Here is a 23535-nt window from a genome sequence, read left to right as displayed (position 1 = left end):
CAAGTGTTTGTGTTATAATTTAAGTTTTACAAAAAGGTCTTATCTCATTTAAACTGGATGCTACATAAGTGCATTTATTCCTTTTAGACCAGATATTTATACTTCATTTCAGATGGTATCATCCATCTTAGCTGTCAAAAATGCACTCCCTCTAGGTGTTTCTAGCCAATCACAGCACATTTCATTAGTCACATGACAATATTTTATATATTATTGTAATATATCATATTTTTCTCATGCCTGCTCTCCGTTACTGCTTTATACTCCTGAGGTTTGTAGCTGCCCAGCTCCTGGATCTTGTCCTGGTACTTACTGAAATACGGGTTCTCCTCCAGATACCGAGAAGACTCTGAACTGAGCCGTTATGACTCCTTATCTTGTCTTGATGTTAGGTTTCTGCTAATAAAATTTTATAAACATTTACGGGTCTAGACCTGTTTATGTTTTTCTAAAGTGTCTTGAGATCACGTTTGTTATGATTTGGTGCTATACAAATAAAGAGTGATTAATTGATTGATCGATTGATTGACATGACCATTTTTTAGGGATGCTGAAGCTGCCCAAATGTTCTCGCAGCACCCCTAAAAATATTATTGAGGCATATGCTGAACAAGGCTTTTTAATTCAGTAGGTATTGTGTTACAATATTCATTTAAAGGAGAGTACATCAGAAATTGTTAAAATTAAACATATTTTTCTACTTTTTTCATAGAGTAATGGGGTTGGTTCACCTTTTCTGACATGGGATAAAAATAAAAAATACAAAAAAAAAAAACAAAAAAAACATACCCACTATGATAAAAGTTCTTCCATGAACTTGCAAATCATCTTATTCCATCTTCCATTTTCTTCAGTATTGTGTGGTGTGAATCACAAATTATTTAACATTGTTTTAAAAAGAAATTTCTTTGAACTATGTGTTGTTGTTGTTGGGTGAATAAGGAGTTAAATGATTGTGTGTGAAATGCTCTGTATTGCAATCTCTCTTGAGGCTAAGTACAAAAAAAAGTCAAAACTTAAAATCACATGGCCTTAAATGACAGACACGTCAATCTGTCCTTAAAGATATACATACTTGTAAATGTTGCATCCAGTTTTAACGAGTTATTAGACTTAAAATGAGTGACTTTCACCTGACAAGTCCAGAAATTAAGTCTAATTTCAAAATGTTAGAAGACAGAAGACAAAAAAAGATGTGACAAATTTCTCCTAGAAAAATCTGAAAACGTGGTTAGAAAAATTTGCATTTAAAGGTCCTTGAAATAAAGAAACCAAACAGTGTATTTACATTTGAGTATAATTTTCTGCAACAGTTGGCTGTTTTTTAAAAAAAATTATATATCAATCTTTACAATCAACTATGGAGACTTAAAAAAAAAAAAAAAAAAAAAAAAAAAACTTTTTTAAAAACTCATAGTTATTCATTTATTTTGATTGTATTATTATTATTATTATTATTATTATTATTATTATTATTATTATTATTATTATTATTATTATTATTATACTTTTTTTGTCTTTTAAGGTCTTGAAATAAGACATACCCCCTGCTCAGATTTCAGCGTTTTGCAGTGTATATTTGTTGGATTTGTACCAAAGAGGCACTAGTGGTATGGTATCAGTATTGTTTCTTGGAAACCTGACCTGAACTTTAGAATTTTGAGAAAAAGGGACAGAATTTTGTGGTTTATGAAAGAATTATGAGAAAGACAGGTCTGTATTCTGAATTTAAAATCCGAATTTGAAAAAAGAAGCCTATATCTTAAAAAAAAAAAAATGATGTGTTGGCCTCCAAATTTTTTTTTCTCTCCTTTGAAATTTCAGAATTTTAGGTTTTGGGGAATATCAAGCGAGCTGACTGCAGTAGACATAGTGACATACTTTAAGACCAGTGCATATGCATGGGCACTTATCCACTCTTCATCTACATGTTTCAGTCATTTTGAAAATGCTAACTGATTTTTGTTGTATGCTACAAGAAAAACTACTTTTGTTTTTACGCCTGAGTTGGTTTTAATATAATTATGTTATTGAAATACTCATCATTGCTCACCAACTAATCATTATAGTACGATGATCTATCTTTGGGTTACAGATCTGTTCCCAACACGAGCCAGTTTAATGAAATGACAGATATAATGTCAAATCTGTGTTTACAAGCTGACACACTGCCCAAAGTTGTCATGAAATAGAAATCAAAGATCCAGTCTAACCAGAGAAAGCTCACATTGGACCAGTCATGCATCACCAAACAACAAATTAGTAAAACAAAACACTGCTTCATGAAACTCCTGAAGCTCAACAACCTTTAAAACCCTCAGAGCACAGATGCAGCCGGTGGACTGTTTCAGACAAAGAGGAAACTCAAACTCGCTGCCTGCGTGTATATTTTGGGAAAATCTTCCAAGCAGAACGAGAGCATGTCTGAGAGAGAAAAGGTTTCTGAGCCTCGCTTTGGTTTGTGGCTGTCTGGGGTGACAGCAGCAGACATTAATACTAAAATATCACCCGTTTGTCTTCCCTCGGTGTAATCTTGTGCTCCAAATGACTTCAGATTTGCAACCTTAGGTTTATGTTCTGTCTTTTGAGACGGCAGTTCAGGCAGGTGTAGACATTGGGGATGAGAGGAAGATGCTAAGATGCTGGTACTTTTTTACAGTCAGGAGTGAAGTCTGTCAGAAAAAGGGTTTAAATCCAACTAATTTTGAAACGTCCATCCAAATTTCATCACCTTTTTGTATCTTTAACTTTAACCATTGTGTTTCTGTTGTCTTATTTAACTCACTTTTGATTTATGGGACTCAGCTCCTCCACAGACTGCAGAGGAAAAGATCACATCATATTTTTTTGTGATCATGCTTTTCTTCTTCATGACTTTAATGGATCTCGTCACCATCTCTGCTCTCTGATCATTACAAGAGCCCCTTTAAACAATAACCGCTCATTCTTCATGCGGCACGAGGATGATATCCTCTTCATCATTCATGTTAACACAGCAATAACATAACCAATTAGGTCTTTCATGGCCATGAAACCATTAACATCACAAGTCGCCGTGGTGTGGAAATAATCAGTCCTTATGATTTCCTGAGAAATGACACGACCCCACACAGGCAGGGGATGATGGTTGAGAAGCAATTTTATCTGTAATAAATGATTTAAAGTGTTTAAAGTATAAAATAATTCAAGGATTAGTTGAATTAATTCCTCCCTTTGTTCTTTTTCTTAAAGTATACTTTATTTATCCCTGAGGCCAATAACATATTTTAACTCTTTTCAATCATGCTGCTCACACAAAGCTGGAAATACACTCAAAATGATTCTGTGAACATGCAGCACTGAGGAGCACCCCAAGCACTTGGGAGTCCTTGCTCAAGGGCACAGGAGCTCTCCAGTTCCCACACATTTTTTGCTTGTGTGAGAGGGATGCATAAATGATTATCTTTGCTAACTGTGGTGACGAAAGTGGAATCAGTCGTTCTGTGTTTTATGCAAACTGTTGGATGGATCAACATTCCAGCTTCATATGATAAATGATTCTTATACATGGTGAGAGCTGTTGTTTTAAGGATCTTCTTCCAGGAATATGCCTCCATCAGCACTCATAGATTAAAAACAGACTTGCAGGTTAATTTCTCATCAGTGTTGTTGGTGCAGTGTGTTTGATAATCATGTGCTTAGAGATATTACACGCAAAGTTTTGACTTTCCTTTACACATGTGCTCAAGTGCCACTGACGTTTCTGCTTCCTCTTGCTGACGTAATGCATGAGAGCATGTCTATCCATTCTTCTTGTTTGTTTTTGCTTGTTTGTTTTCTCTGATGGAAACAGGCATCCAAGGTTAATATGACTTATTGTCAATTTTCAAAGATACAAAGTCTTTTTTTATTTTCATATTTAGCTGCAATTACATTTTTGTTAAATGACTGTTAAGGATTTGAAACAGTTGTCATTCTTGTTGTTCTGTAATGTGGACCCAAAGAAGACTAGCAAACTCTTTGTAGAATGGAAATCTTAACCTCTTCAAAATCAGAATCAGAATCAAGCTTTATTGCCAAATACATTTGTACATACAAGGAATTTGACTTGGTGTGTTGGTGCTAAAACTGAACCAAAGAATAATGAAAATGCAGATAAAATATAGAAAAAGTTCAGATATGAGATATAGATATGCGCAAAAATATTAAGTGAATATAATAATAACAAAGTAAAATAATAATAATAATAATAATAATAATAATAATAATAATAATAATAATAATAATAATAATAATAATGATGATGATGATGATGATGATGATGATGATAATAATAATAATAATAATAATAATAATAATAATAATAATAATAATAATGGAATATTCACAGAAAAATGAAATATGAAACAGAGGATACTAGGTGTAGCTGGAGCTGTGCAATTTAAAGCTGGGTGGGCGTTAATGTAACTTAAGCCCTGGTGTGCATCTCTTTTTAACTCACCTAGCTATATGGGATAAGTAAGACCTAGGAAGTGTAAAAAACTAAACTTGGCTGTTGTACATAAAGTTTGATTATTGTTGTTGTTTGTTAGTAGTGATTCTGAACCTAAATACGTTGTTGTTGTTTTTTTACTAAAATGAGGGGAATGTTGTGATTTCACCAAAAGATGACATGGGCAGTAGGGCTGCACGATTATCGCAATCGCAATCGCAATCGCAATGTCAGCACATGCAATTCAGATTTTTCTCCATGATAACCAAGCAAGCCTGTAGCCTCATCATGACACAACTTTTTTTATTAAATCGCAAGCACAATCGCAATCGCAATATTGTCCACCTAATCGCAAATCGCACCTTTTCCCCAAATCGTGCAGCTCTAATGGGCAGTGTCCCTAAATGTGGCTAATAGGTAAAAGTCTAAAAAAATCAAGTATCATGGGTCTGGGAGGCAGAAATGTAATGTCTATATATGTGGATGTGGGACTCGAGAGGTTAGGAGGGATAAACCAATCATTCTGGTATCAGGAATTGGCCCGATACAAACTCCAAAAGTTAGATCAGATATCAACAAAAAAGGGCTGATCAAGCGGCAACCTCCAGTGTAAGAATATGAGACAATGCTGAAGCGCTAAAATCTGCTGTTTCTGGAGTGTTTGCTTGAGGCTGGCTCCAGAAGTACCAGGAGTCACAAACACACCAAGCCAAAAAAAGCCGTTTTTCAAAGCAGAAATTAACCTATTTACAGCCTGGTTCAAAAAACGCCTCCTGTCTGAGTCGCTGATTTCACTATTGGCTCACACTGTACGGGTCGAGTGTTTTTCCAACTCGGCTGTTCAGTGGATATTAAGATAGCGAGCTCACTCAATCAGAGGCACAAGCTCAGGTCACATGACTGACAGGCTCCCTATAACTGTACTCGAAGCCATTGCCACCAAATATGGCTGCTTTGGCCAATGTGCTTCATTTCCGTTTCAGGAACAGACGGGTGACATCGAGGACACTAGGTCCATGTTTTATACAGTGCATGGAGCTGATCTAGAGGACAGATCTAACCAACTCAGTTCTAGCCTCTTCTGTGATTACAACAACTGTATTTGTTGCTTGACAGAGCTAAAATATAATAAATGAAGCTAACTAAAGTGACTTATCAGTTTTTTTCATCAACTCTGACTTGAAAAGCGCAAATTTATTTCCTCACTTATCCACTGCAATTCCTGTTAGTGTTGGAGACTTATCTTACCAACTTACAGTTGGTTTCAGTATATTTTTTGATTCATTTTGGTTTAAAAATAGAGAAAAGCCTGAAAGTTGCAAAAACATATTTCTCAGCCTAATGTAGAGGGATGGGGAATGTTAAACTCATATTGGTATTGGATCAGATCAGATCAGTATCAGTTGATGCCAAAGTCCAGTTATCAGTTCTGGTATCAGGACATAGAAGGTTGGATCTTATGATCTTGCCCAACCCATTTCCTCAATTCAGCTCCTGCCACCTCCATGAATGAAGTTATGTTTGTACTTTTAGTAGCATATTAGGAACAAATCACTTGCATTCCAAAGTTATCTTTCAGATTTCAAACAGGTTGGATCCTGAGTAAAGATATTAAATACATGTAGCTCATTTCCCCATCCTTAATTACTTTGACGCCAAAGAACCTCAGAGGACTGCAGCCAATCTAATCGCAGACAAATAATAATATGAAGTTGAACTTTGAAAATGAGTTTTTAATAAGTCAATATGAAGATAAAATACTAAATCATATTTGAAATGATTAAATCTCAATGAGGGAAAATGAATTTGCTTCATTTCCAGGATGCAATTTCCTCAGAAAGGTCTGCTTTAAACAGACAAAGTCTCTGGTCAGAAACAATAACAACAAAAGGGTAATTAAAATCAGCAACAAATTGCTCCTGTTGCGTTTAGTTTCACATTTGCATCATTTTATGACTTTATGTGCTGAGCTTAGAGTATCAGAGCTGGCTGGGATGGGGCCTAATGAGCCTTAAATTTGCACTTCATACAAAAAAGATGGCTGCCATAAACTTGGTAAGCACCAGTTCCTTTTTTTTAACATTAAAAGTTCTTCCTAAAGGCTAAGACAATTTCCTCACTTCTCCACCTCAGAGGAATGGAGGAAACAACAGCTTAAGTTTTCAACAGGTTTTACTTTTGCTGTGGTTAATTTACAGTATTATCCAAAAGGGGCAATTAAAGCAACTTCAAGTCTGCCTTGAATAGACGAAAAGAAAAGAGAGCAGGATTAAAAATTTCGGTTTGCACGTCAGAGTAAATTTACTAGCCCGGTTCATTCCTGATGCAGATTTATTCAGGACACTTTGATGTAGTAGAATAAAATCCATCCTGGTGTTTCGAGCTGATGTGTAATAGTCAGAGCAAACAAATATGTTACGCTGCTCGACACTGAGAGCCTGTTTGTGAACTACAGCAACATTTATGCACTCTGTCAGTGCATGAGGTCGGTAAAGACCCTCAGCTGCCTCCCTGTTGTATTAACACCATTAAAAAAATCTGCACAGCACAAAACAAAACAGCCTGAACACTGCGTACAAAGCTTATTAATTAGTACTATTTTCTATTTGCCTGGATGGCTAATGACAATCAGATGGGAATACCTCGTACTGCTGTAGTATGTTATCCATTGCCGGCCTAATGAGCACATTGTTAATAAAAAATTCATCTGCTTGGATGAGGCTTCACCAGCAAATGGGATGAAATGTAAATTACACGTGGCCTGACTTTCTTGAATTTCTTGAATTTCTCATTGCATGTATTTTCAACTGAGCCCGTATGTCCAGCAGTGTTTGAGTAACGCTGTAGAAAAAATAGATTTCAAACCAACACACACGCACATACACACACATGCACCCCTCCCCCACCGACACTCAGCCTGACCAACAAACCTGCTCCTCCCCGACACAGCAGCAACCTGCCAATCTGTGGGAAGCTCTGCGCCGAATACCCTGAATACTGATACACTTTCATTACAAACAACACCAGGGATGAGAGGAAAAAGTCAGAGCGACACTATTCTCGCTACCTCAAAGAACCCCGTGTTCTCTTTGTGTATTGATTAGCTGGGCTGCTAGCTGCTTTCTCCTCCTGCTGGTTTTTCTCTTTTTTATATCAGTCAGAATTATTAAATGAATACACAGCACAGTTATGAGGAGAGATGTTGAACAGCCATGGTTCATCCTTTTACTGGTTTTTAGAGGATTAAGTACGACTCTTTTCTGTTGCTTTTTATGTTTCTAATTCAACGATATCCCTCATGTTTCCGCCTTCTGACTCCTAAATGTTTACTCCAAGGTAAGCCATTGGAGATGATGTTTCATAGGTCAACCAATCCCCATGGAGCGTCTGAAAAGGAATGGAAGACACCTTTGGGGATGGAGAACACCTGCATGTTTTGCTAATGAGGCCTTGCAGGAGATCGCTCATTACAAACAAATAACTGCAGATCAATTACACACGTCTGAAGACAAACATGAGGCTTTGCATGAATAGAGGAAGGGAATGCTTTAATTTCCTGATGCTAATTACTGTTTGGTGCTTTGATTCGTTTGATTCGGCTACCCGGATGTCTTACCTTCACTGCAGTCTTTTCCCTGGAAGCCCGTCTGAGAGCAGTCACATGTCGGTTCTTCGTTAATTAAACTACAGACTCCTCCGTTTAAGCACATGTTGGCGGTACCGCAGAGGTCCTGCAAGACCCCGTCTCCGTTGATCATCTCAGACTCCGTGTTGTTGACCTTTATGTCTGTTATCCATCCAGTGAAAGGCAGCTGATCCTTGACCACGGCCGATGTCAGTCGTAGCGCCACGGATCGTAACTCCGGTGGTATTCCACCAACAAACAGATGACTAAAAACAGTCATATCCCGTCTTTTTGACTTCACCTCCACCCACTTTGTCTCACCGTCCACTGTTAGGGTTGTGTTCTTAAAGTTTCTCCGTATTGTCACGGCGTGCCATTGGCTGTCGTTGACCGCCGTGTCTGACACCACGGTTGCAGGCTCGGCGCAGAAGATGGAGAAGCGAAGGCTGAGTTTGCCGTTGAGTATGAGCAGCTCTAAAAAGTCACAGAATCCCTCGTCGTCGAAGTAAACCAGCAGCCCGTGGGAGCTCTTTGTTTTCATAATGAAGCTCATTTCACTTTCACAACATGCATTCCACACTGGAAACCTAGCCCACTGCCCCTCAGCACCTGTAAATTCTAGACAAGTGCCCATTTCTAGAGAGCAACAAACGAGCAGCCCAACCCAAACGATAAGGGCCCCCTGTGGCTTTTGTAAAACCATCGTGTAGTTACAAGGTTTGTGTTGGAGGAGAGGGGAGATTTATTTGTAGGAGCTTTTGCTAAAGCAGAAAATATAACTATCAGACAGCAGGAGAGTAAACTGGCATGTAATCGACTGTCTACATTGGTTTGTAAGTGCGAACTGAGGCATTGTCAGAGAAAAGATTCACTCTGATGATATATTTGCATAGCAAAAGGCTTGGCCAACAATTATTTCCTGGAGCAAAAACCATTACCTGACACTGTCCAGGCCACAGGCCAAACCTCTCACTGTTGGTGCCAAAATAGTTTGAACTGTTTAAAGGTCCTCTCTGCCATGGCTATTAAGAGCAAAGTGACAGGGATTCAAATATCCATTGGGCACACTCAGTCTAATTTATGTAATTATGGAGCAGTCCCTTCTGGTGCCAGTTAGAGCGTGCACGGTTTCACTTGAGTCGAAATGGCAGCTTTAATCTTCATGTTCATGCCAACATTCTTTGGCGGGTAACTGGAAGCCTCGCTCAGGGCTTTTCACCCCGCATCCTCTGTAGCAATAAGAGAAAAAAAAGCCATATGGAGTCACGCTGGCTGATAAGCTCAGCAAAAGAAAGCAGTGTGTCGGTCTGTCTGTGAAGGCAGTCCTCAGTCCCAAAGCCCCCCCTGCAAAAGAAAAGCAAATTCAATACAGTATCAGCATTTCTACTGGATCCATTCCCAAATCCACTTTGGTGAAAGCTTTAATCAAAAGTCAGAGTTAATACTGAGATTAAGGCAGAAGCACAGCCAATCAGGCACTTCTATCCAGAAAGGCCTTTGTTAGAATAAACACAGGCCGTATCATTACATTAATACCATCAGGGCTTTCCAGGAAGCACACAGCTCCACTGGACGCTCATGAGTCCAGACATGAAAACCTCTGAGTGACTGGCTTTGTCAGAAACAGTCTCTACACATGCAGTGCGTTAACAGCGGGCAGGCAGCCATGCAAAAGAACATCACGTTAATTATTATGTGTGATCTAAGTAAACTGCATCATTAATCAGATGTTCGCGCCTCTATAAACAATCCCTGCTGCTAATCCGCCTCAGCAAAGTCAGAAAATGGAAACAGCTGATTTACAACTCGGGCAGTCAGACTTCTCCTCAATCCAACTTCTGCAAATGTGAAAGAATACCACCAGCAGCATTCCGATGTACACTACAGGCTTTTATTTTTACTGGCCTGCCCTCCCTGGAAGACCTACCATGAGAAAAAGTGCGTCATTTGATTCACAATGGTTGGTTTGTGTGAGACGAACCAGCTGGGCATCCTGCTGGGTCTCAGTCAGAACCTCCAATGTGCTCTTCACAAGATCTGCCTCGTCACTATAAAACAGATTGTGCTTTTGCTTCAAAACTCTTTAAATATAAGAATGAAGAGGAAAGACAGCGACCTGGTTTGAAATCTCCGCAATTCTAGTTTGCATTTCAAAAAAAAAAAAAAAGAAAAAAGAAAAGGGAATGTGGATCGGTTTTAGTTCAGCAGCGCACTTTACACAGACCGGAACATCCTCTCCACAAACAGCAAATGTGTTAAAGAGGAGAAATGGGTTTATGGCATCATAACGCTTTAACTCATACATGGAAAAAGCCTCTGTGGGTATTAACGTCTCGTTGTGCCAAACGGGATATCCTCTTCACAATAACATGCCCCATACCTCAGCATCCTCCTCTGGACGGCAGCTGTGAAGAGCGCACTATAATCACAGTCTTATTCAAAGACAACATCTGCGTTTTTCACTCTCAGACAACTCTAAAAATCCGTACCATCACAAAATGATGCGTTTTTATTACCTCTGCGCGTCAACTTAACTCGTACGGGACCTTGCATAGTTGGCACATGAGGGAAAAAATGCATCTGAGCTCCCATAAAACCACGACAGTCGAGTTATTTCAAAGCCTGTACCTCAAATCCACTCTGGCGAAACCTTCACACCAAGATCTGCTTTCAAGTGAATCACAGCATCAGCGAGAGGAGGAGGAAAAATAGGCAGAGAGATGGGTCCACTTTCACTCTAACTCCACTATAAACCTCACAGAGTGGTGAGAAAAATTTACCTTAAATATCCCGTCAGCCAAGTTTGCTCCTGTGACAAAACAAAACACAACTCAAGAGGAAATTAAACCGCAGGATGGAGTCGTTTGGGAAGCGCGCGGAGCCAAAATCCGGTTATCTTTGAGGAGGAGAAGGTGCAATCTGGTCTCCCTGTTGAGCTTATCCAGCGACTGTCAGGAGCCACAGACAGAGCGTATCACGTGTCTCCCAGTGATGTCTACCGGGGAGGGGCTGAATGCAGTACCTTGGACAGCGCCTCTGCCTCCACGAGCATCCATCCACGGACATTTATGGCTCAGGCAACTTTGGAGACAAGGCTTGTAAAACTGCTGGGATTGATTAATTGATCTCAGTAAAGACACTAAAGGCAGGGAAGCAGTCGGAGGGGTTTAGGAACACTTGGAGCAAATGGGGTAGCGTGTGTCTTTTTCTCACTCCTCCAAACTGATTCTGCTAAACTACTGCAAACGATCAGACCCAGAATCTAAAAATTAGGGAAATAAAACAAAAAATATTCTCACTGCAGGCTTTTTAATATCTGTAAAATTATTGCACATAACATTTGCTTCTTTGCTTTACAGGGAAATAATATTTGAATTATTTTCTAAAAATATTTCGCATTTCAGGGCAGTGTTAGCTCAACTTTTTCTTGCACTTTTCAGAGAATATATATTTCCCCAGAGACGTTTTTTATCCATTTAAAGATACACAAACAGACAGTGTCATTACTTTGAGTTACAACACACCCAGAGGCCTGTGGTAAATTTGCACACAGAAAACACCAAAACACACACTCATCATTTATACTAAACCAAACCAGATACTCACTGTACCACTTATTTTATATGTTTTCATCATATATCTATTATAAAATCTAGGGATGCATCAACATCTGATATTAATAATGTTGTTATGGCCAACAACCAACATTTACCAATATCAGTATTAGAAAAAAATAAATAAATAAATAAAGGTAACACTTACTTTGATAGTCCATCTGTCGACACTCAGCAACTATCAGAAGACATTTAACATAATTTTTCAACAGACCAGTAAAATGCATTCAGCTATTAGTAGATGATAAGGTGCATTTAAAGGTTTAACATTTTAAATAAGTCGTCTCCCAAATCTTAGGTTTTTTTTTTTAACAAGCTATTAGTTGACATCTGTAGATTGTCAACTTCTTCTTGTAAGTTCAGACTCTACTACTCTTAATCAAACTGTCAGTTGAAAGTCAACAGTAACATGTCAACATATGTCCAACATTTCTTACCCATTAAATGACTCTGTTGATGTTTTGTTGGTTGTCAATTACCAATTAGATTAACTGACTATCAATAGATAACATATTAATTAATTAGTAGTTGAAAATCTGTTGATTGTCAGCACATATACAAACAACGATGAACAGAATATCACTTGGCATTCTCGGCTAAGTATTTGTAGACCTGGGTTAGGACTATCCAATTAAAGTGAAAAAAAAAAGTTGACAACAGTTCAAACTCTATAAACTATCAACAGAGCCAAACACAAACAAGTTTGCACAACTGCATGTCAGAGAAAGAAAGCAAATTTATCTAAATTATTAATTATATGTATGCATGCTTTTCTTTTGACTCGTCTTGTGATATTTGAACTAACACTTCATTGATATGCAATGACTTTTCTATCATGACTATCAAAATAAAGTGTTACCAAAAAAAAAAATGAAAGAAAAAAAAAAAAACTTGACATAGATGATGTGTCGAGGTAGTCCAGAGAAAAAGAGCGGTGTGGTCATGAGAATAGATATCAGAGATCATGAAGAGGATCAAAGGATGAAGCGCCTGAGATGAACACAACCAGAAAAAGTACATTTTGCCCGTTTTTTGGATCAAAAACAGGAAGAGAGACACAAAAGGAGAGATTCCACTCTTCTTAGGTAGTTTTTGTGTTTACATAGTCATAGAAAACAAGAGTATTTGGGTCTTGAAAGATCGTTCAAGATGCTCTAAAAATGGCCGGCAGATAAAATAAATATCAGCTCACTTTTATACATTGGCTGATACCGGTATTGATACTCAGTTAAAGGAGTCAATTTGTTGAATAAATGCAGTGAAAAATTAAAATATGCAGATCACTTAAACAGTCCAAACAGATTTATATAAATCTTATTTTAAGGAGATACAACAGTGAGATGGAAGCAAACTTAAACCAATAAACATATGTGTTGTTTGTGTTTTTTTTGTTTGTTTTACTGAGATGCACTGTCTTTTCCTCTGTTTTGTTTTATACAGATTCTCAGACAGATTAGACTATAAAGTGAAAAACAAAGGGGTAGGACTAGAAAAGTTTTCTGACTTCATCATACAACCATTTGAACAATGTATAATGATCTCTGTTATAGGAGTCGTCTTTTTAATTGTTTTGTTGTTTTTCTGTTTAAACACATCATACATCTTATTTATCTATGTTCTGTTTTGTTTTGTTTTGTCTTTAACCTGTTCGAATAAGCAAATAAATGAAATGATACGGATATATCATGCATCCCTAATATCATCTATTTTTGAATATCTGGATGATAAACAGGATGTACTACAATCTGAGGATCACTCAGGCAGAAGAGTCAACCTCTGAAATGTCTCTAAAATCCCCAAATTTAACAAGTTAAATTGAGAATGACAAAAAAAAGAAAAAAAAAAGATTATTAGTCAGTAAGCTCATCCTTGGGTATGAACTTATTTTGTGATGTGTTGTGATTGTGAATAATGATGCTTTGGGGTTCACTTTCTTTGTGCACCTTTGTTTATTCTGGCACCAACACAACCTCCATGTAAACACCACAGTCCACTCCAGCTCTTTTCCCTCTTTTCAAACACCAAAAGGAAGAGCGAAGGGGCCAAAAACAAATATAAAAAGAGCACCACAGAAGAAGAAAATAGGTAGATTAACCAGAGCTTTAGGTCCTCCCACTTACATTCAGATGATAACTTGGTATATGTAATGTAATTCTGTCAGAAAAAGACGTGAAATGGATCATATTTGATCATATCTTTATGGTTCTTTTTACGTGTTTCCTGGTATTGTACACTCGTGTTAAAGGGACAGTTGAAGTAGGGTTGTATAAGGTACTCGTCAATAGTAACTGTATTACCCAGAGGATGCTGGTCAGCTCGGCTGCTCTGTTGGGAAAGTGGCCAAAGGATGAAAGCAAAGCTGTCAATGAGGTTGGCTCGACCACACACTTCACCTGATTATAAGAGCCTTTGACCCAAACACCAATGTCAGTTTGAGTGTAGGCTACATTTAGGGATGTCGGACATAGAGCACAGGGAAGAAGTGTCTGTGCAAACTGTGAGCTCATGAACCCAGAGTCATAACAACAGACCTTTCTAAATCAGGTACCACAGGCTCACATATGGCTTCAGTTAGCATCCCTCACAACTCAGACTGTTTCACCTGCTTTCTTCAATTTTTTAAAGTTAAATCAGAGAATCAAACGTGTTGAACGGTTGCGTCTTCAGAGTTAGTTTTCTCACTTTTTTCTCAACCAGATTTTAACTGCATCAAAAGACACTGTATGAGGTGCTGCAGAGGCAAACTGAATACAACAGAACTAGAATAGACTAGACTAGAATAGAATAGAATAGAAGAATAGAATAGAATAGAAGAATAGAATAGAATAGAATAGAATAGAATAGAATAGAATAGAATAGAATAGAATAGAATAGAATAGAATAGAAAATACTTTATTTACCCCTTGAGGGGAAAGTCAAGAGGAGTCACAGCAGCAATTAAGAAAACAAAAGTAAGAAAGTGTATAGAAAGTGCAAAAAGCTCCATAAGAAAATAGATGCTGACAGCTTGTCCATCATTCTCCAGTTCAGCCAGCCTCCACCTCCACAGGGTCCAGGACTGAGCTTCTTCAGCAGTCTGTTCAGTCTCTGTCTCCTGGATCCTGTCTGCTCACAGCAGGTGAAGCTCTTCCAATGTGGTGTTGGTGTCTGCTGTTAGCTCTGTTAGCCATGTCTGTGAAAAGCATCATGCTACTCTGCCTTCTGGTATTCCAGAGTTGCTGTGATAGCACAGCTAGCTTGTCCATCTCATTGGAGATAGATCTTACGTTCCCAATAACGATGCATGGAAGGACAGGTCGATGTCGTCACTTCTTGGCTCTCACCTGAGAACCAGCACGTCATCCTCACCTAGTGGGCAAACATCTGGCCTTGCACCAGTTAGCATTGGCATGCTACAGGCTACTAACAGCTGATTTCACATGTAAACAATGCAGCCATGGTTACATGTAGGATCTCCAGACAAACACAGGAGCAAAAATAAAGTGAAAGAATATCCCTGAAGACAAAACCAGTTTGGTCTCCACGACCAACAAATGAACCATACAAAGTAATGACCCACTCCAAATACAAAGATGATGAAGAAGCAGCTGAAATGAACCCTGTATCTCACTAATGATCATATTTTACTCAAACCAATGATTGCACCAGATGTTGGTTAGAGGGTGAACTTCTGAATCTATAAATCTTTTTATATCATGTGACTTATTTACAAGTACAGTATGTCCTTTATTTAAATTTACAATCTCCACTGAATTTGGCATCTGTGAGAATGCAAAAAACCTGCAAAAGCATTTTTTAAATAAAATTGTGAATTAATTCGGGCAGCAAAGGGTTAAAATTTATGATGTATCAGTGTGCCTGGAAAAATATTTCAAATTTAATATTTAATTGCCACGTCGTAGCTGTCACTCAGAGTGTGATAAGATAAAACCATCTGATAATAAGAACTAAGGGTGATAAAAACTAAAGCAACTGTGGAGGGTTGGCAGTAATAAGAGCGACAATAATAGATAACAAATAAATGTGTATTTTATGTAAAGTCTTCTGAAGTGTCCACGACAGCTGACCCGTCTCATCATAGTAAATCCTTCTGCAAAATGATCCTCAGAGTCTTTCTCTGAAACTGAATGGATGCATTTTATTTCCCATGCTTAATCTGTACAGCTCTTTTCTCTGAATACTTCTCATCAAGGATTTCCTTTACCTCAGAAAACAGTAAAAACACTCCACCACCAATTTTGTCCTTCTGTGGAGTATAACATAAAAACATATTGTCACGGGTCAACGCTGAAGATTTGTGCAGCTGACTGGAATCTTGTTATGGTTTAATCCCTTGGGTCAGCTTTTAAGAGCCGGTGAATGAGTTAAGCAAAGAACTAGTTCAGTGTACATCACTGAGCCATCCTTGAGGAGGGCACTCCAAGAGTGAAACAGCCTCTCAGTGGCAGGAAACACTACTGCTAAAGAAAACATCCTCTTCAGCTCCGTTTGGATGGTTTAAGGTCGATAACTCAGAAAGTAAAGAAAAAATTCAAACGAGGACTTCACATTATCACACACGCTTCAGCTTTCAGCCGACTCCTGACTTGAAGTCAAAACTGACAATTCTGTTGTGGACTCATCAGAATAAATTGACCCATTTAAAGGAAAGAAATGGGAGTTTTTTTTCCCTCCACAACCATCCATGTCGGATGTATCTTTTATTCACACCAGGCAGGCTCTGCACTGGAATCTGTGCACTCATGTCTGGTGCAATTGTGCTGCAATCAGTCTCTGGATTCAGCAGAGAAAAGCTGCCTGGTATGTTTTCATGTGACTGAAAAAATAGCAGAGTGAGAGGGTAAAATTATTGTGAGGTAGATTTCAACTGGAGAAGTAAAATCTGTCTTTCCCAGAAACAGTTTCCCTTCTCCTATTTGTTGTTTATCTTTCCAGTATGTGACAGAGTCAAGAGCTAAATTTAGACAGAGTAGGCATAGATGTTAATGCATGGAGCTGTTTTCTGCAAAGCTTTATCCTTTTAACAAAGCACATCTAAGTGTTTGTCATGCATTTCTTACAGGCAACCTTTTGGCTCATAAATTTCAGATATATGTGTGAAAATACTGGTTTAAATCATCAGTAAGTCAAACAACTGTGCTCAAAACATGTCACTTGTTTGATATGTCTTGTGTTTAAAGTTATATTTCTAACTTTCCTTAACTCTTAATCAGTAAAACAGCCACTTTGACAGAGAAAAAAAATAACATCTCCATTTTATGAAAGAAAATTAATAAAATCTTGACTAAAATTGATAAATGCTGATAAAAGTTCATCATATTAAGTTATGTTTACTGTAAGGTTTTCCTTCTGACTGAAACTACTGTGTGACTGTCACTTTAAGAGATCGATGTTTACATGACGCCAATGCTGTGCCTAATCTAATCTTTATTTTATTTAATTTACAGGGACAATGCATATTAATTGACATTTCAGTGAATATGCCAGAGTTAGCTTCAAGGCTAGTTGTCATCTGTAGTCCCTGGCTATATGTTAAAGTAAGCAACCTAAAAAGCACAAGATAAAATAAAACAGAATAGAATAAAATGTATGGAAAGTCAGTTATTGAAAAACAAATCACACCCTAATGTTGAACATTACTGGGATTTCAGAGAAAGAAAGGAGAGAAAAAAAATGCATAAGGGGCCTGATGTTACCTTTAAGCGTGTGAACATGCAGCAGAGCGGTTATTTGTAACATGTGTCAATGCATTTCACGTCAAGATCCTCTTTATCACCCACAAAGCCCTCAATAACCTCACCCCCTCATACCTGAGCGACCTTCTCAAATACAATTCTCCATCTCGCCATGAGGGATGGGAACCGAATTAGGTACTTTTATAGGTACCGACTGAATTATGTCAAAAGTACCGGTTTCCGATTCACGTAGAATCAAAAGGTACCATGTTGTAAGGTACCTAAATGCATCCTTGTGACTGGGAGGGAGTGGAAGAGTAGGAGATAGCCATGCTGGACAGGAACACAGCATTGCAAGGTCATATAAATACGTTAAGTTGAAAAAAAATAAATATATATTTTACTATTAAACACACTGATAATTTTTTACCACATCAACACAAAAAAAGTACAAAAAAGTGGTACCATTAAGTAGCGGTACCAATTGCCAGGTTCTGGGCATCTGTACCATATCATTTCAAATGTGAAAGGTACCCATCCCTACTCACCACCTTCAATTATCAGATCCTCACCCTCATCACTAACACTAACACACCCAGGGAGACAGACTTTTTGCCATTGCAACTCCAACTTTCTTACCAACCATTTCATCGTTCAAACATCTGCACTTCTGATTCACCACCTCATTTAGAAATCATCTTATAACCCACCTTTTCAAAATAAAAGCCTACAACAAGTGACTTAAACCCCTTCTGTTACCTGTGTTACATATTATGTCTTTGAGTATTTCGAAAATTAAGTCCGATCAATCATGATTGTTATCATTATTGTTAGCAGGAGTCTGCAGGATTTTCCTTAAAGAAAAACAAAAAAAACAAAACAACAACAAAAAATAGGGTGCCAGCTTTTAAAGGAATAATCCTGCTACATCGTCATTTCTAAGCCTTTATATATGTGTGTCAGTGTCTGTGTCTGCCTTGAACCCTCTCCTCTGCCTGTGTATTTGGGTTTTGGTTGTATCGGGATGTTTCCAGAGAGTAAGATGGTTACTTCAGCCAATCACAGCGCGCCTAGCGTGCAAGTGACTTTGGGTGTTGATTAGCAAGTGGAAGAAGCTAACCTCGAGCAGCTACGAGGACGTAGCAAGGAAAAAGAGAAACACAACAAAAGTGAAACAAAACACCAAACAGATAAAACTTTATCCTAAATGGGAGTGAAACTTGGTATGACTTTCACCCGCTTCAGGCACTTGGAGAGCAGTATGGAACGAAGAGCGACGCCAGTAGTCACAGTCAGAAGCTGTGGGTGTGTGCTGCCGCTGGCACTGAGCCAAGGAGGAGGAGCCCAGTTTGAATGTTGTGTTTACGAACAATTAACAGAAATTCCTGCAGACCCTACCTTTTATTAATGATACGTTATTTACTAAAAGTCTATGCTCTGGTTTGCTATTAAGTTACCAAAAGCTAACCTTTACTTGCTCAGTTTGCACCAGTTTTATAGCAAGTACATGAGTCAGCCAAATGATTAGACCAGTGAATAAAAATATAATTGGTGTTACAGAGATAGTATTAAACAGAGATTTTACCCACTCTTGGACTTGCACTCTTTATGATCTGATCTGTTTCTCTGCTCATGTCCTTTGTGTTATTAATGATCACCAGCATTTCTCTCTAAAAGCTCCATAAAGTTTCCCCCTGACATTTTCCAAAACTCCCTCTGAAATAAAGTTTGACTCACCATTCCATCCTCTTTATGAGGATAAAACTATTAGTCATAACGGCTGACAAACAGGGGCTTTGTCTTCTGGAAGGGTTAGACGTGCAGAAGTCGAGGTGTAAAGAAACATCTGAGGTTACAGTGTTGCTTCTGTCACCGTGATGACAGATTGAGGAGAACAGAGAGATAGTGCATCCAAGATTAATAGAGGTCTGAGCTCTCTGGGTTCACTCCGGGATGAGATAAGGCAGCTTTTTTGTTCAGACATGAACAATCTCTCTTTCTGCAGAGTAATCTGAGTCAACAGCTTAGAACAATATGACATTAAGAGTCTGTAAACTCTTCTTTTCTTTGAGCTACTTATTCAGAAGAAAAGAGTTCAGGTAGAGCAGGGGCGCGTCAAGGCCGGGACACTGCAAACCAACACATGATTGGATATTATTTAACTCTGTCTTCATTAACATCTTCTTAAACTAAATCTTATGAACTATACAGATGCTGCATCCATCTTTATGATGTTTTAAAAGCAACAGCAGAGACAACAGGTGACTTTTCAACAGATGACTTAGAAGTACTCAAAAGGTGCAGAGCAAACTTCTGTGCCCTGATATCAGAGAAGGACTAGAGTGGTCATTACAAAACTAATCTTAGTCTCATATACTTGAGTGCTGCAAAATCAAATAAACATGTAATGCAAAAAACTGCTGCTGCTGGGACCCATAATAATGGTGTAAACATGTACATGGACACAGACACCCCCTTACTGTCATGTTTATTCTTCTGATTTTGTATCGTACATTGTTCAGCTGTTAAAAGATTAATACTCAGGCACTAACTGTTGTATCATTTTTTTAAGGGACAAACAAAGAAACTAAAGAATTGAACAGCATCTTACTTTTAGCAGCCAGTATGGGCTAAAACTAAGGAATATCTATCAGTTTAAACTTAGCTGCCAGTTGTCCCTCCTGCCCTCTCAGCTTTGGGGTAGGAGTAAACAGAATCGTAAAAAGCAGAATGACAGGTGACAGACATTGCTTTCAATGTCTTCAAGAGTACAGGGGATGAAGCTGGACACTGCCCAATGGATGAGCTTGCTGAATATTGCAATGCTGCTGTTTAGATCAATGAGACTTTAAAGGATCTCTGGATTTTGAATAACATTCTTACATTTAAAGATTTCCTCTTTCTGACTGACAAATGAAGACATCTTCATGTCCTTCCAGTCTCTCCTGAAGTGTCGACTCACATGCATCCTTAAGGTTTTTTCTTAGGGTCTGTGGAGGCCTTCAGAGATCTTTAGGGGTCTTTAGAGGTTAAGCAGACCTAGGGGGCTCACTTTGTTCAAGATGGCTTGTTTCGAATAAAGTTTTTGGATTAAGGCTGACTGAACTCCTTGGCTGACCGGACTCCGCGTCTTCTTCCTCAACAGTCTAATGTCAATGTATTAGAAAATTCAGTAATGAAGTATTTAGGCCGAGGAATTAGGGGCCCATCCCGACAAGGCCTGCAGGAGGCCCGAAGCACCAGAAAAATTACTATACTAATGTAATATTTTAGTAAGTTATTGGTGGTTAAAATGAGCAAAGCTCACACAGGCATTTTGGGGCAGCTTTGGGGTCTTCAGAATGCACGGGTACAAGCATGTCATTTAGTAGACCAGGGTGAAAGGCAGTATACAGCCATGTTGAATCCCTGTGCTTGTGTTTCTGTATTTACAAAGAGTTTAAAGTAAAAGTTAATTCTAAAAACCCACGCATACCTGGAACATCGTTCATTTTTCCAAGTGTGCAACACTTCTAAAGCAGCCTGTTGCAACACAGCCCATAAGCCCTGTTTCCACCAGGCAGAACAGTACCCTTTGGTACGGGTCAGATTAGTACAACCCAATCCTGTGTGCACTTCCTCAGCCATTTTTGCCCCTTTTGGTAGGAGGCACGCAAGCCAGATGCTGATAGCCACATCAGCTGTGTAATAGTGTGATAGCTTAGCAGTGAGACATGATTTACCCTGCTAATAAATCCACAGAAGGAGACACACTCTTCTGTTTCGACAGCAGCTTCACACTGTTTGGTGACACCATTTTTCCAAACAAAGAGAACATTATCTTCACGAGGTCGACTGAAGATTTAAACATGGCAGGGTTATGTGTTGTTCTCTGTTACCACTGTCACATGGTAAGTGACGGTTGGATTGGTATGTCTGGCACCCCAAATAAAAACATATTAAATGTTAAATTCCAGCTAATTCTTTCTCCCTTTGTTCATCTTTGGTTCTTTACCAGTATCCAAGCATCTCATAAGTTTCACTTTTGTATTTTCTGAGAGCTTTGTCAAACATTTCCAGAAATTTCAACAATGGAGCAGAGGGTACTGATGTAACAAAACCTTTTTGGAAGAGTCGAGGCGTCTAATCTCTGGTCTACATGTTCATCTTCCCTAAATTATTTAGAGCAAGCTGACACAGAAGCTAAAAATACACCTATTCAAAAAACGACTTGAACCTCTTTGGACATTGGAGACACAAAGAGTCCGTGTGTGTTATTTTAATGAACTTTAGTGAATGCCAATATTTTATGGGTGTTAATTATACATCCAAACTAAACTTCTACTTCTCAACCTTTTGTGACCTTTGAAACATTTGGCTCCCCTTATCGCATTTATCTCTGTTAAGTTTGTCTTCAAAATGGTCCAAAAGCCAGAGACTTTTTTTGCACTTGTATTAAACACTGAGAGGAAAAGAAGAGCTTTGTCTCTATGGTGAGAGAAGGCAGTGCATCACAAATGTTGCTCAACAGAATCAAGACGGACTCTTTCAATTCCAGAAACAGACTTTTAAAACAATATAAATACATAAAGTTGTTACTTGTCATCTGAAGCCAATCTTATATTTATACATATCCACAGTAGTAAGCCCTGTTTCCACCAAGCAGTCCAGTTCAGACCTCTACAGTTTGGCACAGGTTGGATCGGTAAAGCCTGATCCTGTTTTTGCTTCCATAACCAACCGTGCTCCCTCTTGGTAGGCAGCGTGTTAGTCAGATGCCGATAGCTGCTTCACTAAGGTAATAGTGTGACACCACAGTAGCCCAACACAGTTTACTGTCAGGAATCACAGGTAAAACAAGAGAGGAGGACCCAATAGCAAATAAAACAAAAACTTTATTTTAACTAAACTTTAGAATTCAAAAACTCAAAAAACAAACAAAAGAAACAAAACCAAGAACCATTAAAAAACTTGAGAGGAATCAAAGTACTGGGAGCACACAAGACATGAAGCAGGACAGCCAGAGTGATGGCAAACAATGAACCAACACAGAGCAAATGAAAAACAAAGACTTAATACACAGGGAGTGATCAACACAGGTGTGAAATAAGACACAGGTGAAACACATGAGGAGCAATCAACAAGGAGGGAAACACAAAGAGAACCAAACCAAACACAGGAAAACTCAAGAAAGAGACTAAATACATTGAAGACACTGAAACACTAAAGATAATCACAAAAAGACAAACACATGACAAGAACCAAATCAGAACCACAAGGAACACAAACTAAGGAAAATAACAATAAAAACAGAACACTCAACAAGAATAACTAGGATTAACACAAGATAAGAATTACTAATATAAACCAAGAACCTCAAATCCTAAACCCAAAATAATAAAAAACCCAGTTGTAAACCCAATCCATGACATTTACCCCACTAATAAATCCAATGAAGAACAAAAATGCGAGACAGTAAACAAAGAGCAAAGATGGAAGACATCCAGCAAATCGTCTTCTTTGTGATTTTCGCGTGCCACCAGGAGAAATTAAGCCGCGGTCATACAGGAAGTGACAATTCTTTCTACTAAACAACAGTCTGCAGGGTTGTACCTCCACCTTCTGGGATTGGATTGGTTCCCCAACTGGCAACCCAACAGAAAGGTCCCAAAAAATGAGACAGTTTGTCTCAGTTATTTGGGGATCTGTCCTGGGATCAGTCAGTGGAAACGCTCCAAAATGCATACCGTACTACAAACCAAACTGAACCACTTGGTGGAAACAGGGCGTAATTCACATTAGTTCTATCACCCTTTTGTGGACAGCATAGACCAAGGAAAATAATGAATGAACCTCTGAATGTGTGGTTATTATTTTGGACTATCTAGCCAGGCAGAAAGAAAGAGTTACGGGAGTTGTATCCTTTAATACAGTGGCCCCCAACCCCCAACCCCCAACCCCCGGGCCGTGGACCGGTACCGGTCTGTGGGTCATTGGTACTAGAAAAATACTCAACTTACATTATTTCAGTTTGATTTTGAACATTGATATTGATCTGATTCTGAACGATGTTTCAATTTGAAAAATGACTCATTCTTGACGGACAAAAAAAAACATCTCTGGAAAGTTTCTTTAGGCAGGGTACAAGAGCCAGGGAGGAGACAGACGAAG

The 23535-nt window shown here is 38.5% G+C and overlaps 1 protein-coding gene across 19 annotated transcripts in view; it reads right to left on the bottom strand.

The window, feature by feature from the left end:
- Positions 1-11065, bottom strand: part of LOC141794634 (neurexin-1a) — a 469750-nt gene extending 458685 nt beyond the window's left edge. For 18 of the 19 annotated variants that reach the window (XM_074674993.1, XM_074674995.1, XM_074675004.1 and 15 more), the window contains exons 1-2: positions 10877-11065; positions 8088-9440 (exon numbers count right to left, since the gene is read on the bottom strand). In XM_074674993.1, the coding sequence (XP_074531094.1) occupies positions 8088-8799 (712 nt within the window). In that variant the 5' untranslated portion in view covers positions 8800-9440; positions 10877-11065. The remainder of the gene's footprint in view (positions 1-8087; positions 9441-10876) is intronic. The other variant, XM_074675008.1, reaches the window with a different exon arrangement.
- Positions 11066-23535: the final 12470 nt, after the last annotated feature.

This window comes from Halichoeres trimaculatus, unplaced genomic scaffold (assembly GCF_033239565.1).
Source record: "Halichoeres trimaculatus isolate MK-OKI-2021-1 unplaced genomic scaffold, fHalTri1.1 fHalTri1_scaffold_8, whole genome shotgun sequence".
Classification (NCBI taxonomy): domain Eukaryota; kingdom Metazoa; phylum Chordata; class Actinopteri; order Labriformes; family Labridae; genus Halichoeres; species Halichoeres trimaculatus.
The sequence above is the reverse complement of the archived record's forward strand: the minus strand, read 5'-3'. Positions and strand labels throughout refer to the sequence as shown.